This window comes from Phocoena phocoena, chromosome 14 (assembly GCF_963924675.1).
Source record: "Phocoena phocoena chromosome 14, mPhoPho1.1, whole genome shotgun sequence".
NCBI classification, from domain to species: Eukaryota; Metazoa; Chordata; class Mammalia; order Artiodactyla; family Phocoenidae; genus Phocoena; species Phocoena phocoena.
The window spans coordinates 28,338,731-28,357,979 of record NC_089232.1 but is presented as its reverse complement, the minus strand read 5'-3'; the positions used below and the strand labels follow the sequence as shown (position 1 = coordinate 28,357,979).

The 19,249-nt window shown below is 47.5% G+C and overlaps 1 protein-coding gene across 4 annotated transcripts in view; it reads right to left on the bottom strand.

Moving 5' to 3' along the window:
• The window catches only part of SFXN5 (sideroflexin 5), a 113,710-nt gene that overhangs the window by 74,113 nt on the left and 20,348 nt on the right, over nucleotides 1–19,249 (bottom strand). For all 4 annotated transcript variants that reach the window (XM_065890915.1, XM_065890917.1, XM_065890918.1 and 1 more), the window contains one exon: nucleotides 14,878–14,955. In XM_065890915.1, the coding sequence (XP_065746987.1) occupies nucleotides 14,878–14,955 (78 nt within the window). The remainder of the gene's footprint in view (nucleotides 1–14,877; nucleotides 14,956–19,249) is intronic.

Here is a 19,249-nt window from a genome sequence, read left to right as displayed (position 1 = left end):
AGAAGGTTGTGTGCTTTCAAATGAATGAGGAGGTTGTCTCTTCCAGCACAGCATGGGGTTGGGCTGGAGAACAATTTGTCAATTCCTTCAAATGATAAAAATACTGCATTTCATTGACTCTAAGACATCGTTGATCCTAAGACATACTATTATGTGCCACTAAGAAAGAAAACTATGGGGCTTCCCTGGTGGCGCAGTGGTTAAGAATCTGACTGCCAATGCAGGAGACACGGGTTTGAGCCCTGGTCCCGGAAGATCCCACATGCTGTGGAGCAACTAAGCCCATGTGCCACAACTACTGAGCCCGCGCTCTAGAGCCCACGAGCCACAACTACTGAGCCCGCGTGCCATAACTACTGAAGCCCGTGTGCCTAGAGCCCATGCTCCCCAACAAGAGAAGCCACCGCCATGAGAAGCCCCCGCACCGCAACAAAAGAGTAGCCCCCACTCGCCACAACTAGAGAAAAGCCTGCATGCAGCAACGAAAACCCAATGAAGCCATAAATTAATTAATTTAAAAAAAAAAAAAAAAAAAAAAGGGCTTCCCTAGTGGCGCAGTGGTTGGGAGTCCGCCTGCCGATGCAGGGTACACGGGTTCGTGACCCGGTCCGGGAAGATCCCACATGCCGCGGAGCGGCTGGGCCCATGAGCCTGCGCGTCCGGAGCCTGTGCTCCGCAACGGGAGAGGCCACAACAGTGAGAGGCCTGCGTACCGCCAAAAAAAAAAGGAAAACGGTGGCATAACGCCAAGACGTCCATCAGTTAAAAGATTCATCCCATTTAAGAGATGATAAAATGTGATAAAATAGCCTTTTTAGAATCAAGAAAATATACCAAGTAAAATTTTACATTGTGGGCAAACCAAAGGCCAGTGCATTTTTAACAGAGCAAGAAGGGTATGAGGTAAGAGGGGAGACGTGGTCAGCATTGATGTTTAAAGTTCTATAACGGAATAGTTATGTTTCATTTATACGGCAATGTTGTCATCTGCGATATAAAGTAAGCTGCAGAATGCTACTGGGTAGCAATAATAGAGTTATAAAATTGATATACAGATCTTCTTCAACTTACAGTGGGGTTATGTGCCAATAAACCCATTGTAAGTTGAAATTATTTAACATTCCGAAAGTACCAAACGTCATAGCTTAGCCTGGCCCACCTTACATGTGCACAGAACACTTACATTAGCCTACAGTTGGGCAAAGTCATCTAACACAGAGGCTACTTTATAATATAGTACTGAATATCTCATGTAATTCATTGAATACTGTACTGAAAGTGAAAAACAGACTGGTCGTGTGGGTGCACAATGGTTCTAAGTGTATGGGTGGTTTCCCTCTCGATCTCGTGGCTGACTGGTAAATGCGGCTCGCTGCCTCCCCAGCATCACGAGAGTATCAGACCACGTAACACCAGCCAGGAAAAGATCAAAATTCACAATTCAAAGTACAGTTTCTACTGAATGCATATCGTTTTCAGACCGTCATAAAGTCTATAAATTGTAAGTTGAGCCATCATAAGTCAAGGACCATCTGTATTAAAGTTTATGCATTTTACTAACAGCAGTCCCTTAAGCCTAATTCACAGCCTAATCACTCTGATTTTAGATACATTTCAAACATATTTGATTGTCTGCTATTCCAGACCCAGAAACATTAGAGGCAGTAGATTTTTTTCTTAATTATATTTGAGGAACAGAGGGGACTAAAGAAAGAAAAACCAAATGTAGAATCACTGTTAGCCAAAGACGGTATGTGAGAGCATAACAGCAGAGAGGTAAAAAAAATGATAAAAGGTTGATCTTTCTTTGCTCAGAAAGTGCCTTCTGCAGTGCATCCCACCACGTCCCAGCATCATCCCAGGTGTGACCCCAGGCCCTGGGCACAGACTCCTAACACCCGACGCTCTCCACCCCAAATCAGAATCTCCTGGGTCCGGGTCCCCACACCTCGTACAGTCATAGCCCAGCCCCTCAGAGCAGGGGCCTGCCTTTGAGTGCCAGCCCCCACCATCTCCTAGAGCCATGCACACAGCAAATCTAAAGCTATTTATTTTTTAAAAAACTCAAGATCTCTGCATACAATTCTTATAAATAAAGAAAAAAATCCCCATGATTCTGATGAACAGCCTGGGCTGAAAACACTGATCTAAGACATTAAAGAACAGTGTAAAGAGCAGGTGTTAGGACCAGGCAGCCTGCATTCCAATCACTTACTGGATGTGTGGCCCTGGGCAAATTACTTTGCCTCCATGCCTCAGTTTCTCCATTAGTACAATGGGGTGCTGTAAGGGCAGGGCGGGGACTATGCTTGGTGCTCCTGGCAGCTGGCATTTCACTTTGGGCACACAGCTAAGTCTATGCGTTCCACCCTCCCCCACAGTCAGATGGCCTCACATGGCTGGGTTCTAGCTAATGGACTGTGGGTGGAAGTGGAGTTCACCACTTCCAGGCTTGGCCCCAAAGCCTCCCACAGAGGATCCAGAGGAGGACAATGAGGCCCTAGAAGACAGTAAAGCCAAGAGGTAAAAGGAGCCTGGCTCCTGGACCACGGCATGTGCCAGGTTCCTGAGCTGCACTGGACTCTGACATGAGTGAGAAACAGACCTTACTGCATAAATCCCTGAAATCCAGGGGTTGTTTGTTACAAGCACTTGGCTTATACTGACTGATACAGAGGTTCACTGAAACATGCATAGCTGAAATACTTGGCCCCTAGATCATGCTCCATAAATGCCTAACATGGAGGGGAAGTCAGTCAAATTAGCAGTATTTTTTTTTTTTTTTTTTTTTTTTTTCGGTACGTGGGCCTCTCACTGCTGTGGCCTCTCCCGTTGCAGAGCACAGGCTCCGGACGCGCAGGCTCAGCGGCCATGGCTCACGGGCCCAGCCGCTCCGTGGCATGTGGGATCTTCCTGGACAGGGGCATGAACCCGTGTACCCTGCATCGGCAGGCGGACTCTCAACCACTGCGCCACCAGGGAAGCCCGAGCAGTATTTTTTAAAAGGACTTAATTATTTTTCAAAATAACTTCATCTCTATTGTCTTATTCTTACAACATGCCCGTGAGGTGGGTAGACTACTTTCAGACAAAGCAACTCATCTCAGAGAGACTAAGTGACTCAGCCATGGTTCCAGGGGCCTGGTGGCAGGATGGAGATGGGCACCCAAGCCTCCTTGCCTCCAGACTTGTGTCCCCCCTGTTCTCCAGGGGCCCTCTGGAGCACACCGATGTCTGGTCTGGCCAGGGTGACAGCCAGGCCTGAGTCACGAGAAGAGGAAGAAGTTTGGCTGACATCATCTGAGGTCCCAGAACCTCCCTTTGCAGCCGGGCAGCAGACGCTCCTCCCCAGCACCTGTTCCTCCCCTCCCACCCAAGTCCAGCCAAGCAGCCCTTGTAATCCATAGCTGCATCTGTGTCCCTCAGGTTCAAGGGCTGCTTTCTCCGCCCCCACCCAGAGAGCAGTGATGGAGACTCAGGCAGCACCAGCTCAGCAGCAAAGGCAGAAGTTCAGCAGGGGTGTGAGCAGGCAAGGCCAGAAGCCCAGAGCTCACAGGCGTGTTCTCCAACTGCGATGACACCTCCACACACGGCCCAGGCAGGCTAGTGTCACAGATAAGTGGCAATGGTCCCATTAACTATTTGAGTCTCACACTCAGAAATCTGTTTCCATAGGACGGATGAGAAAAGTAAAGCTCAGAGCCACGCCCAGGGTCTCGGAGGTGGAGCCAGAACTACAGCTCGTGACCTGGGACGCAGACTCATTCAGTCACATTGAGTGAATAAGTGCTATGTGTCAGACACCTTTCTCAGGGCTTTGTACATATTAACTTATTAATCTCCTCAACAACCCTATGAGGCAGGGACCAGTATATCTCCCATTTTATAGATGTGGAAACCGAGGCACTGAGATATTTAGTGATTTGCCCACAATCCCATGGCAGCACTGGGATTTGAACCCGAGCAGTCTGGTTCCATAACCCCCACTCTTGAATCCCCATGTGCCATCTCTAAATGCTAGCATACCAGTGCACACTGTTCTGTCCCTTTAGGCATCTAGTATATATATGTGGAGATCTTTCCACATCAGAGCATGGAGAGCAGCCTTACTCTTCCTAACAGAAACGTTGAATGAATATACTGTAAACTGCACCCTATTGGTGGACTTTTAAGCTACTTCTCCTATTTTCCTTATTGTGGTAAAATATAAATAACATAAAATTTACCATTTAACCATTTTTAAGCGGCAGTTCGGTAGCATTAAGTACATTCACATTGTTGTACACCACCAACCATCTCCAGAATTTTTTCATCTTCCCCAACTGAAATGCTGTACCCAGTAAGTACTAACACCCCAGTACTCCTTCCCTCAGCTCCTGGCAACTACCATTCTACTTTATGTCTCTGTGAATTTGACCACTCTAGATATTTCATATAAGTAGAATCATACAATATTTGTCCTTTTGTCACTGTCCCATTTCTTGCTATTACAACCATGCTCCACTGAATGTCCCTGGAGTTATCACTATTATATCATTAGCACTTAAAGGAAAAGGACAAATGTATGCAGATATCTCTGGCAGGATACAGAAGAAACTGATGGTTACTCTAGGGAGAAGTGGGAAACGGGGAGACAGGGAAAGGGAAACTTTTTTTTTTTTAACATCTTTATTGGGGTATAATTGCTTTACAATGGTGTGTTAGTTTCTGCTTTATAACAAAGTGAATCAGTTATACATATACATATGTTCCCATATCTCTTCCCTCTTGCGGAAACTTATTTTTTATTCTATACTTTTTTGATAGCTTTAGAATTCCGTAGATTGTTCACGTGTTACCTACTCAAAAATGATTGTTAAAAATTTAAGAGTAACCACTAGAAAAAGAGAAATGGCAGGCACAACTTCCAAGCCCCTTACTGACCTCTATGGCATAGACTGTTAACTTTCCGACAAAACCTATGCCCCTTCGTCCACGTCCACGGTAATAGAAAGGTAGCGGGCAGGTGGCTGACCTGCTGCACTACATTTCCCAGCCTCCTTTGCAGTTAGGCTTATCCATGTGACTGAGTCCTCCAGTGGCATCCGAGGGGAAGTGAGATGTGCCTTAGCCTGGCTAGCACCTCCCAGCCTATACTTGCTGTCACCTGCCTGTGAGCCAGAGCAAGGATGTGGCTGCAGTGCAGCCTGGGCTGCGCAGAGAGGAGGACCCAAGGAGATGGTGGAGAAACACGATGGAAGGAGCCTGGGTTCCTGAATGATCCTGTGGAGCAGAGCCACCTGCCCACCTGGAACTCAAACTATTACATGGGAGAGAGATAAACGTCTATCTTATTTGAGCTGGTGTGTTTTGAGATCATTTCATTACAGCAGTTAGTATAGCCCTAACTAAGGTAACCGATTTGGGGTTTTGGGAAACTGTTTCCCACGATGTCAGAGAAGCCTTTCCAGTGGAGGGAGGAAGGAGTGAGCACTAAGTAGTGTTGAGGCTCTTCTCATGGCATCTGGCATTGCTCCCACCTCAGGAGGTTTTGGGGTGAGGTGGGAGGGACAGCTCCATTTTAAACTAAACTTCCTAGTCACGACCTGATCTCATTTGGGTTCATCCCATCTCCAGGCTGCAGCAACAACAGTCAGGGTCGCAGATTTGGGGCCTGGCTTAGCCACTAACTCACATGGTCTTCCTGTGCAAGTCACCTCACTCCTTAGACTTACATTGTTTTTTTGAATTAATCATACAGGAGGTGGAAGCTAGTCCCTCCAGGGTCCCTTCTCATCTGATGATGCCAGGCCCAGCTTACAGAGAGCACAGGACAAGGACTCGGGTCTGACTCTTTGGGTCTGGGATTTTCCCTGGGACCTGCTGGACCCATGGGTCAGATGCTGGATGCAGAAATGGCAGCAGATACCACCCACAAGCCAAGAGCTGATTGCTAGTTTGCAGTTTAATGAGCCAGCCCTGCAAACAGGTTACAAGCAAGGATAGTCCTGGAATGTAAAGCATTTGATGAGAGGCCAAAGGAGATGCAATGGACAGTCCATCCACATTGAGAATCTAGGACAGGGAGGCCCCCATGTCTTCTGTCAGCCCACCAAAGCAGCTCCACTTTAAAGTACAATTCCTCAGTGTGACCTGATCTACTTTGGGCTCAGCCATCTCTCTCTGTGCCTCTGGCTGAACATTAAAAAGTGCAACCCTGATCCCTTAGAACTTACTGGCTGCAGCAACAAACCACTGTGGATGTGAGACTTTGGACCTTTCTTGATTTCTCAACTTGGAGAATGAGGACACAGAAGGTGTGGGGAAACAGTTGGGTGAAAGGTTGCTGGAACAATGCAGAAGTTTGCTGATTTCAGAAATGGCCTAAGTCTCAGCTGAGCTGCCATCTGAACCTATTAGAAACCCAGTGTAGAAGCCAAGGGAGGGGTAGAGAGTGGGCCCCAAACAAGCTTCAGGAGGAGAAGCCCTGCCTTCTCAGGGCAGAGACCTCTAGTGCCCAGACCCCAGATGGAGGAGTCACTGCCCAGGCCCTGTCCCCAGTCTGGCTCCTTCCCCTCCCCAGTCTGGTTCCTTCCAAGCTGCTTCTCCAAACCTCTGAAGCAGCAAAGACAGAGCCTATTTAAAACAACCTCCAGAAGGTAATTAAACAGAGCCTGAAGGGGATCCTTCTGTAAGGCAGAGGATCCCTCCATAAAACAACAAGAAATCTTCTTAATTTATCATTTGGGCCAATCCCATTATTCCTCACCATTAATTTTGTTGCCATGGTTACTCCCAGGTAATAGATACAAATGCATATCTATGTGGGGCAAAGGTACTCCCCAGTTCTACAGATGAAAGGAGAAGGAACATCCCCGCTCATTCTGCTACATAACACACATTAGCAGTCGCGAATTTCATGTACACACAGCTTCTGTCTCTTAAGAGGCCAGACCCTGCAGTCAAACCATTTTCTGGGAATTGGAATTCCAGATCTCCTACTTGTGATTTGGGGCAATTTACTTAATCTTTCTGAGCCTCCATTTCCTCATTTGTGATATAGGAGTATGAATACTTACTTTCAAGGTTCTTGTGACGATTAAAGAAAATTCATTTATCCAACAAATATTTATTGAGCACCTGTTATTTGCTGGGCACTGCTCTAGGCACTAAGAATATATCAGTGAAAAAAGAGACCAAAAATCTCTGCTTCTGTAGAGCTCACATGCTTGTGTGGACAAACAATAAAAATAATAAAAAGTAAATTTTCTCATATGTTAGAAGGATGAGGGCTTCAAGAAACATGGGAAAGTAGGACAGGGTAAGCATAGGGAGTGTGTACTAGCAGCAAGGATGGATTTTTTAAAAAAGTTATTGCAGTAGGGTCCTCACAAAAGGAGGGATGAAGGATGGGGAATACTCAGGGGACACAGGAACACAGTGACATGACCAGGGCCACAGCTCCTGTCATAGGGGAGAGGGGTGAAAAGACCAGGGCTGGAGCTGGGGTGGTAGAGGGAAGGGTGAGACACTGAGGTTGCATTCCCCCACCCCCAGAAGCACCTCTAGTCCCTGGATCCCCCCCACTGGCCATGGACCCCCAAAATTCCATCTCTTGTCCTGCCTCTGACCCTAGTGGCTCCTTCTTTTGCTTCCCTTGACTTTTCTTTCCCCGGAGAAATTCTCAAGTAGGATGATGTATAGTAAGGTGGTCAGGGTAGTTTTCATTGAGGTGACTTTGGAGGAAATACCTGAAGGAGGGAGTGAGGCCATGCAGATATCTGGTTGGAGATTATTCTGTCCAGCAGAACAGCCAGTGCAAAGGCCCTGAGGCAGAGTGGGCCTCCCCAGCATGTTTGAGGGACATCAAGGAGGCCAGTGTGACTGAAGTGGACTGAATAAGGGAAAGAGTAGTAGGAGACAAAATCAGAGAGGAATTGGGGTGTTGCAGCTTGTGCTAAGGACTGTGGCTTTTACTCTGAGTTTTTACTAGAGCTGTGGTTCTTAACAGGAGGGCAATTTTTCACCAGGTGCCATCTGGTAATGTCTGGTTGTCATTAATCGGCAGCCAGTGGGTAGAAGCCAGGGGTGTTGCTAAATGTCCTACAGTGCACAGGACAGCCCCCACGACAAAGAACCATCCAGCCCCAAATGCCAATCGTGCTGAGGCCGAGAAACCCTGGAGCAGAGAACCGTGTGATGTATATTCTCACAGATCACTCTGAGTACTATATTGGGAATGAACAGAGGGGGCCCAGGTAGAATGGGGAGACCACCCAGGAGGCCACCACAATGACCCAGCCAAGAGATGAGTCTACAGCACCCAGTACAACTCCTAGCGCATCATACATATGCTTCAGCTAATACTAATCACTTGCCTATTTTGTGCTAACGATAAGGGCCAACATGTAGCTGCCCCAGGGGGGCTGGGTGCTGATCAGGTTCCCAGAAGTCTCTGGCTAGGGGTCAGGGTAAGAGGAGGATGTCAGCCAAGCTTCTGAAAATCCTGCTGATACCCAGAGAAGATTCAGGGTGCAAGTATTTTTAACTCTCCAGTATCTTCTCTTCTATTTTCAGCAAAGCCCAAACACAGCTGACCCCATTTCTGCTCTGCCAGGGGAGGAGACTGGCAGTATCTCTTACATCTCTGCTGCCCTTTCTTGGCGGGTGGCAGGCAGAATCCATCCTACATGGGGCCTCTGAGCAGCCAATATGCTATGCTGGGTGCTGCGTAGGCTCGGAGTAAGGTGGGCGGGTTCCCAGCCTCTGGGGAATGTGTAATGATGGGCCAGAACAGCCACTCAGAAGCCTACGGTGGCTCCCAGAGACCTGCTCCCCTCACTCCTGACCACCCCAGTCGCTCCCAAGCTGGTTTCCTTATCGGCAATTACCCCTCCCCATCTACCTGGCACAGAATGATCCGATCATAGTTCCACTGTCCTGCATCTCCCTTGCTGCAGTACAACACAGCCAGCATCTCTCTGGGTTTCAAAAACTTTCACAATCTGGCCCGAAACTTCCCAGCTTCCTCTCTCAACTTCTCTCCCTCTCTCTCTCTTTCTCTCATCATGCTCTCTCTCTCTCTCTCCACTCTACTTCTCGGCCTTTGTCTGTGACTTACGGGGACGTCCCTCCCAGGCCTTGGGTCTCTCCCTACATTCTACATCCAACCACTTGCGTTCCCCCGCATGAAGCCCTTCCTCAGCACCTACGTTCTCAGGAGTCTCTCACCACTGAACTCCTTCTACCGTAGCGTAACTCCAAACTGCCTCGCCACCAGCCTACCTCCAGGCGCCTGCTTACCTGTGCACCTGCGCGGGAGCTGGCTGCGTGAGGGCAGGAACCTGCCCCGCGCCCACCTGCTGCAGCACCTTTCACGTACTGGGTGCCCCGCAGATGCCCATGACCTGGCCTGGCAGGGTTAACCGCACAGTGTGACTAGGGCTGTGAGACGTGCACACACACCAAGCTCCTCTGACAGCATCCCCCTACCCCCCGCACTCACTCTGCCCCGTGTTAGCATACACATTCCACTCCAGAGTATCACCTTCCCTTCCAAATCCACCTTCAGATAGTGGGTGAGAGATGGGCATTGGATCTTCCAGGCCCAGCGTTCCTGTCCCACCACATACTAGTTATGTGACCTGAGGTAAGTAATATAATCTCTCTGAGCCTCACTTTTCTTACCTTTAAAATGGGGTTAATATAGGCATCTACCAAACAGCGTTTCTGTGAAGATTAATTGAGTTAATACTTGTAAAGTGCCAATATTAACACGGCTCCTGGCCCTTGGTGAGCTCACAGTGAGTGGTGCCTCATTACCATGGGGGAGCGTTCCATATTGAACCCCACCCATCTCCATCCATGTCAAACCATTCCAGCAAGGCCCTGGCATATAAAATGCACACAGCACAGCAAACATCCAGGAACTTAGCTGCCCGGGCTTACGTTTTTGCTCTCATCTATGGCTTTGTTGTTTAACTGATAGCTGCAGTCCTTATTAGGGTTCCTAGCCCATCAAATTTCTACCTGTCAAGCCCAAAGAGTAAATTATACTTATTTTTATTTTATCCTCAGGACTAATTTTTTATCGGTACAGCAACTTTTCAACAAGTTAACAGTCTCTGGAGGAGATATCAGTCACCTGCTAACCAAGGCCATCAGGGGGGAATAAACTATCAATCTGCTTGCACAAACCCCCTGGTGGGATGTTGTAACTGGAGGGCAGGTTAGATAACAAAATAGTGCATAGGATACCCAGTGGTGCCCGTGACATCAGGACAGGCCCACAGGCATCAAGACACAGCCACGGGCTTCTGACTCACACACCTGCAAAAGGACATCAGGGTAGGCACAGAGCCCAAGAACACAAAAGGCCACTCTCCACAATGAAGTCAAGAACCATCCCCATCTACCTGGCACAGAATGATCTGATCTGTGCTCTTCAGACAGCACAGGCATGACCCTTGAGCAGGGCTAGCCTGAACCAGGAATGGGGACTTCATGAATTCCCGACCACTGAGGTTTCCCCAGATCCTGAGCTGGTATGTCACCACCCATCCTTTCTTCCTGTGGCTCTGGAAGCCAGAGGGGTTGTGGCTCTGCAGATGAGGCCCAGGGAGGGAAGCACTGTGAGATCTGCAGCAGAGCCCAATCCCAATGCTCTGGGGAGCCAGGAGGGCGGGGGGCGGGCAATCTGTTTACTGGGGGACTGAACAGCAGGCTCACACCTAGAGCACTGTGCTACCCAGCCTCCAGATGGACACTGCAGGCATTACCGACGTGAGCCAGAACCAGGAAGTACAGCTAGTGCCAGGGCCCCCCCACCCTCTCCCCGCCTCCCAGCTCCCTGGAGGCACATGGGGGCTTTCAGGATAGAAAACAAAGGAGGCCCAGAAAACAAGACAGGCAGCTTTAAGCTACAGAAGGGAGCAAAGAGGGGAAACATGGCCTCATTCCCCAAACTCTGAAAGCAGGAAGGAGTCCCAAGGGGTGAAGACAGCTAGAGGGGAGCTTGGGCTGGGAGCAGACACAGGATCAGGAAGGACCTGGAGGCTGGACCACCCCTGACAGGTCCACGAGGAACTGCCACAGTCTGAGGACTACTCTGGCCTAGAGAGGGGCGTGTCAGGTCACACCACCCAGGCTCCTCAGTGCCCATGGCCAGAGGGCAGCACCACGCTCAGGAATGGGGAGATCCCAGCCTGCCCTCCCTGCTGATGGCTGCCCCCAACTCAGCAGGCAACACAGACACCTGAAGATGGACCCTGCCTTACCAGCACTGCAGCAGCTCACGTCACTTCCAGGGCCCCGCACAAGGACATCAGCCAAGGGGCTGCCTCTGTTGGCACCTCTGCCCTCCCTCCACGTTGTGGGCTGCAGTCCAGCACATTCGCCTGTCCCTTCCTCTAGAGGCCCCATCCTCTCTGTGTCCATGATGTGCTTCCTCGCCTGGACTCCTCCTATCCACCATCTCCTCCTCACCAGACCCTACTCATCCCTCAAGTCTCAGGCTGGCTAAAAATCTCTTCCAGACTCCCCTAGTCTGGGCAGGTTACTCCTCCCTCTGCTCTCCCACAGCATCATGTGTTTTCACTGTCATTGCCTAGATTCTGGGGAGTCCACGAGGCAGGACCCTCCTCTAGCTTTTCCCCTCCTCTCTCCCCAGGCCCTAGCACCAACACTGGCCTGTAGGTGCTCCATAAATACATAGTGAAACAAACTGGACTGGGGAGGGCTGATGGCTTAGCTACCCACCCTATGGAACACCCCACCAGGTACTAGTGTGTCATGTGGCAGCACAGGGCCTCAGCTTGGGCTTTGTACCTAAAGGTGCTAGAAGGCAGGGGCGATGTCTCACAGAGTCACCAACGGAACAGAAGAGAAGACAACAACAGTGGAGGGACAGCAACATGTTTTGGATGGAGAATGAGTAGAGTTTTAGTAACTGATCCAGCAGAGAGGAGGAAGCCTCCCCTCAATGCCTGCAGAAGGCACACTTAAGAAGCTGGGCCATGGGACTTCCCATGGCTAAGACTTTACGTTCCAATGCAGGGGGTGGTGGGTTTGATCCCTGGTCGGGGAGCTAAGATCCCACATGCCTCGCGTCCAAAAAAACAAAACATAAAAACAGAAGCAATATTGTAAGAAATTCAATAAAGACTTTAAAAATGGTCTACATCAAAAAAAAAAAATCTTAAAATAAAAAGAAGCCAGGCCACCACCCCCAGGGCACCAGCAAAGTTCAGGACTTGGAGGGACCAAGCACCCCAGGAACAAAGAGTTAATCATAGGGCTAAACACAGGGATTTGGTTGAAAATCTGTATTCAAAGCAGTAGAACCCCTCGGCCTTCCCCACACAGCTAGGTGACTCTTACCGCCCTCACCTGTATCCCCCAGACAATGGAAGTTTATCAACCTTCTAGAGAAACTGAATCCAAGTGACTCCAGACTTGGGAACACTAGCCCAGTGGAGAGCGGGAGCAGGTGAGGCTAAAAGCAGGGAAATTAATGAAAATCTGCAAAGTGCATATTGGGACTCCAGCCTCCTTCCCCTACTTGGCTTCCAGAATGCAGACCAACGAGAAGATACTGTATTTACAAAACAGGAAGAGGATCCTGTTAAAAAGAACCAAGAAAAGAAACAATCAAATAGCTCTCAGAAATTAAAATTATACTAGCTGAAGTTAGAAATTCAATAGACATGTTGAATATAGACTCAAGGAAATTTCCTGTAAAGCCAGGCAGAGGGACAAAGTGAAGGAATAGGAGAGAAAAAAAGGAAAAGAAAATCTGAGTGTTAATCTAAGATGTTGAATATTTGACTAATAGGAATTCCAGAATGAGAAGAAATTATCAAAGAAACAGTATAAGAAAAGTTGCCAGAACTGAGAGATGGGAGTCTTCAGATTGAAAGAGGTCACCGGGAACCCAAAATAATGAATTTTAGAAGAGATGGCATTGTGGAATTTTAGAAATAAACTGTATAGATAAAGAGAAGATCCTAAACATTCCCAAAGAGAGAAAACAGGTCACTTGCAAAGAATCAGGAATAAAATAGCATTGGCTTTTTCAACAGCTAGACCCGAAGCCAGAAGAGCAATGTCTTCAAAATTCTGAAGGAAAATGATTATCAACCTAAAAATTGGAATTTTCTCCTCAAACTGTCAGTTAAAGCTGAGTGCAGAATTACAATTACAAATTACCTTTTTTTTCAGCTCTAAAAGGATTCAAAATTTTCTTCCCATTTGCCTTTTCTTCAGGAAGCCACCAGAAGAGGTGTTCCACCAAAATGAAGGCGTACACCAAGAGGAAGGCCTGGAGGGACGTGGTCTCCAGAAATGAAAGTTTCAGAGAAAAATAATGGAACTGAAGGACAGGAGTCTTCAGATTGAAAGGAGGCACTGAAAATATCAAAAGGCTGCTACAGGGTGCAGTAAGAATTTGAGATGGTACAAGGAAAACTATGTTAATGAGAAAAAATGAGGCAATTATTAAATCCAGGTAAAACATAAAGTTGAAAAGGAGAGGAAACATAATCATGTACAACAAAGTTGTAATATTATTCATATAATTGTAATAATGTGAATATTGAATATCCATAAACCCCAAAACTATGATAACTATTTGGGGAGGGGGATGAGGGTAGGGGAGAGAAATGTGTTTATGGGAGTGAATAATAAGAGAGCTGAATCCTCAACTACCGTAATAGATAATACAAAAGAACTACTTGAGAAATAGCGGTATAGATAAGCATGTTAGTTTGAAATATAGGTTTCTAACTGAAGAAACAGCTAACAGTATTTCCTTCTGGGGAATAGAAATGGGAATTGAGGAGGGATGGGGCAACATACTATTTTTCCTTACAAGTGTTTTAGTACTATTTGACTTTTTGAACTATGCACATAGATTACTTTGAAAAAAACTGTGAAATTAATTTTTAATAGATTTTAAAATAAAGCTTATGAACGAAAAGAAAAACTTCAGCACATCAACCATCTGTCTCTACAGTCACTAGAGCTCTAGAGCTGCGCTCTAAACTACATCTCCCTACCCTTCCCCCAAACTAAACAAAACCATCAACATTTCAATTAGTTCTAATTCAAGTTCCTACAGGATATAAAAAAATGAAATTGGGCTTCCCTGGTGGCTCAGTGGTTGGGAGTCCGCCTGCCAATGCAGGGGACATGGGTTCAAGCCCTGGTCCAGGAAGATCCCACGTGCCGTGGAGCAGCTAAGCCTGTGCACCACAACTACTGAGCCCACATGCCTGGAGTCCATGCTCTGCAACAAGAGAAGCCACCGCAATGAGAGGCCAGTGCACCACAGCGAAGAGTAGGCCCCGCTCGCCACAACTAGATAAAGCCCATGTGCAGCAAGGAAGATGCAACGCAGCCAAAAATAAATAAATTAAATAAATAAATTTTTTTAAATAATGAAATTACAGTGTTTTAACCTCATCCCCACTATCCTCCCCCATCTTTCCCACCCTCAATCTGAACTTTTGGGTAGTGGTATGCTGGTAAATGTTTAATACTTGATTCTTTGAGAAAAAAGTCCTGATTTATAGTATTTGCCAATTTCCATGGTGTAAATTCTCCTATTGTGGATGATTTCAAGCCATCACTATGATGTCACTGAATGTGGAATTGGGAAAAGATGCACACATTAGCTCCAGCAAACTACTGCCTTAGGCCTCTCTAGCCTTATCAGCCTCCCTACCAGACCCAGGTTACAGGAGAGACTTGAATATCCCTTCCAAAAAGCCAGAAGTCCACAAGGGATGTAGCAGCAGTAGAAGTGGATTCTGAAGGGAAGAGAAGTGGTTCTGGCTGCAGGGAGGGGGGTGGTGGTGAATTTGCCACCTTCCCTTCCCTCCCCACCTCTAGCAGAGTTACCTGCTCATTAGTAACCCCCGGACGCAGGGTCCCATGCTTGTAGTCTTCCAGCAGCTGCACAGCCTCTCTGAGACGTCTCTGCAGGCAAAGAAAAGGGACATTGAGGGACACACATCCAAGGCTCCGGCAACCCTCTCCTTGAAGGGGTGCATCAGTACTGATCAAGCACTAACTATATTTACAATGTACAAGGCCTGCCCTCCAGTTCATGGGACTCACGCAAAACATTAAAGAAGGCTACAGCCTAAATATCCTTTCATAGGGAAATGGATAAATGGCAGTGGCATAATACTATGGAACATTATTCAGCAGTTTAAAAGTAAAGGAGATCTACATGGCCGTATCTCCAAGATATCTTTTTAAGTGAGAAAGCAAGTTGCAGAGCTGTATGATGCCGTTCGTTGTACCAAACAAACAAAACACACACACATAGAAAATAATATTTCCTATGAGAGTATTTATGTGAGAAGATGCATCAAAAATGCTCTAGAAGGAGACCCACCAAACTGGTGACAGGGGTTACCTCGGGGTAGGAGGAAAGGGCTCAAACTTGGCAAGCGGTGTCGGGAGGAACTTTAATCTTATCTGTAATATTGAATGTTTTTATAAAGAGAACGTATTTATGAAATACTTATATAATTTCTTCCCAACATTTAAAAAACACTAGCAGAGATTTACATACTAAAATACATATGGCCACAGTAACTGATGGGGAAAGAAAAAAAGAAAAGGATAGAATTGTTATGATTTTTAAAATCTTAAAAGCTAAAGAGACAGCAACAGTGAGAGAAGGCAGCCCTTATCCACCAAAAGACCTGTATAAGAATATTCTTAGTGACACTCTTCAAACAGCCCCAAACTGCAAACAATTCAAATGTCAGTAATAGATTAGATAAGTAAGCTGTGGTATATGCACACAATGAAATATTATACCTCATTTTAAAAAGCAAACTACAAATATGTTATAATTTGGATGAATCTTCCCCAGATTGGCACCTCAATATCTCTCATCCCCCATGTTCTTCTAGAACTTTCCCACATGCCTCATCCAGAGGTACAGTCTATGTCCCCTCCCCTTGATCCTGAGCAGGCCTTTATGACTGCCTCAAAAATAGAGTATAGCCAAGGTGAGGCTATGTGACCTCTGAGGCTAGGTATGCAAGGCTAAAAATGCCTTGCACTTCCACCTTTTTCTCTCGGGATGCTCACTCTCTTGGAACTCAGCCATCATAGTGTAAGGAAGCCCAAGCAGGCTACTGAGAGACCCATGTGGATAAGAACTGAGGGCCCGGGGCTCCAGTTAAGCCACCAGCTAATGGTCAGCACCAACTTGCCTGCCATGAAAGTGAGCCATCTTGAAATGGACCTTCCCCAGTCAAGCTGCCCTAGCCGAAGCTGCATGGAGCAGAGACAAACCATCCCCTCTAAGCCCCGCCCAAACGAAGATCAGTGAGCAAAAGAATTGCTTTTTGTTGTTTCAAGCCACTAAATATTGGGTTGATTTGTTACATAATAATAGAAGGCTGATACACATAATGATAAGCAAAAGAAGGCAAACACAGAAAAGTATATATAAAATTCATGGGACTTCCCTGGTGGTCCAGTGGGTAAGACTCCACGCTCCCAGTGCAGGGGGCCAGGGTTCGATCCCTGGTTGGTGAACTAGATCCCACACGCATGCCTCAACGCAACTAAAGATCTTGCATGCCGCAACTAAACATGCCACTATGAAGATCCCACGTGCCGCAACTAAGACCCAGAGCAGCCTAAATAAATAAATAAATAAATAATGTATATATAAAATTCAAAAACAGGCAAAATGCACCTATGGTGGTAGAGGTCATTACAGTGTTACCTTGGGGCAGGGTGGGGTGGTGGTGGTACTGACTTGGAAAGGGCATGAGGGAACCCTCTGGAATAATGGAAATGTTCAAGGTCTTGATCTGACTGGTGGTTACATGGTATAAACATATGTCAAAATCCATTAGGCCATACACTTAAGATTTGAGCATTTTCCTGTATGTATGTTATACCTCAAAAAATCAACAATAAACAGTGACAACAGTGAGAGAAGGCAGCCTATGTCAAGGTCAGATGAGGAACCCAGGCAACAGGGATGCTCATCGTGGGGGAAGAAACCCAGGGAAGCCACCGTGTTCCCCTTTGACGAAGGGACAAACCTGGCTAAGGACGGGAGTACAGAGAGACCTCAACAGAAGCCCCTGGCCTAAAGGCAGCATGCAGCCCCAGGGAGGGCACCCCGTGGGGCATTTGCTGAGCAGGCTGACAGTGGTCACATAGGATGGGAAATGAACAGCCACCTCCTGTACCGACAAGCCAGCCGGGCTGTCAGGGGGCCAGGAAACTGTCTCACTTGGGTGTAGCCTGACTGCTAGAAAGCACTGCCTCTCCCCTTTCAAATATATGCATATCAATCCCTGAATTCCAGAGTCCTTTCCCAGAATCTGTTTGTTTCCAAAGTACAGATAGCTTTGTATTTTTTGTTTTTGTTTTGCCAGTTATACCAGTAATCCATGCTGTTTAGAGAAAATGGCAGAAAAATTGAAAGCACACAAAAAATTTTTAATCACCTGTAAACATACCACTTGCAAAGTGATGATTTTCCTTCTAGACTTAATACATTTGTTTTTCATGTTGATTGTTGGTTTTAACTTGCTTAAGGTCACACAGAAAGTGAGCGGTTTAGTATTCGAGCCCAGAGTTTAGTCAGACCCTTGCTGTCCCTGCAACCCCCCAAAACTTCCTAGTGATGCGGCCAGCTCCCCACCGCAAGCCTGCTTCCTCCCAGCCTCGGCCTCTGCCCCGACAATGAATGCTCTACTTTCCACCCTGAATGGTGAATGGCCCCGCTTTCTCATTATTTTCCCACTCCAGGGATTCTCCTGAGTTCCTCTAAGAACCTGGCCAGATTCCATCTCATTTGACATGGTCATCAAAGGGAGGCCTCTTGTCTCAGGAGTAAGTTCCAAAGAGCCCTGATCTTGGCATGCACTGAGAAAGAACCAAATCCAAAGTTTCTCAGGACAAGTCTGAGAATGCAGGACTGGGGAAAGCTACAACGTGCTTTTCCGCCTCTGGGCCTTGCTAAGCCTCAGCTTGGCCCCCCAGGTCAGAGGCTGAGGGGTCGGGGCTCCTAGCCTCTCTGTGGGACAGGCAAGGCCCCAGGCCACTTGTCTTGAGAGGTCCCTGAGGGCTGGCTGTCCTGGGAGCTGGACTCCTCACAGCAGAGAAGGGGATGGTTTTCAGGGAGACTTGAGGGATAGGTTTGCTTTAAACCCTCCTCCCACCCCAGTGCATTGTGATGCTTGAGAGGGATGGGGAAAGCTGGGGGTCAATGGCAGGGTGAACTTCGTAGGAGGTCTTTTCAACCAGGAACAAACAGGCAGCTAGGCCCTCAATGCAAAGATGGTGAGGGGCCCAGCTGGCTTGGAGACTAGGCTGCAGGCCCTTCTCTGGAGCCCTGGGCTGGGGGAGGGATGGCCCAATGTTGCTTCCCAGACTCCATCACCAGACTGCCAGAAAGTGTCACAGCACGTGTATTTGATGGGGCATGGTCTCCGGAAACTCCCTCAGGAAACAGGCACCTGGGAGGTCTGTTTCAGGGCAGAGAATTCGAACAGAGGTCCCACCCCAAGGCCCTGAGGGGAAGAAGGAAGCAAAAGGGCAGGCATGGAGTGTTAGGGTGGTGGCAGAGAGGCAGGGGACCCTACCGGACAGGAATGGGGATGGTGGGACACAGGAAGGAAAGGCACAAAAAAGAAAGATGAGGACAGTCATCAGAAGCAAAGCTAATCTTTTTTTGAGGGAAGGGGGTACCCTGTAGCCCATGCCCAAGCTAAATGCAGACTGAGTATAATCCATGCTTGTCTAGGGAGGATGTCAAAATGATTTAAATATTTATTATAATATTTAATATGTTAAAATATAGGATGGGAGTGACAGCACCTGGTCAGGATGTGAGGAACACTCAGAAACATTTCACCCCCACTTCTGATAAAGGACCCACCCACTCCCCAGGTGGTACCTGCAGGTTCCCACCTCCTGATCTTGCCCACACTGTTCCCACCACCACCCATCCCCATCCCCAACCATCCTTCAAGGCTCAGGGCCACCTTCTCCAGGAATCTTCCAGAAATGTTCTCTCCATCCTCTGAACAGCCAGAGAGCATTTGGTTTGTACCTCTCTGAGGTCCCCGACCACTTACCAGCATGTGCGCATGTTATCTGTCAGAGACTGCAAGGTGCAGGGAGCAAGGGACTGGTTTTAGGTATCTTTGCAGAACTGCAGGACACACCTACCCCAGCCCATCACCAACACAGGGCCACACATAATGAGCATTTAACAAAAATG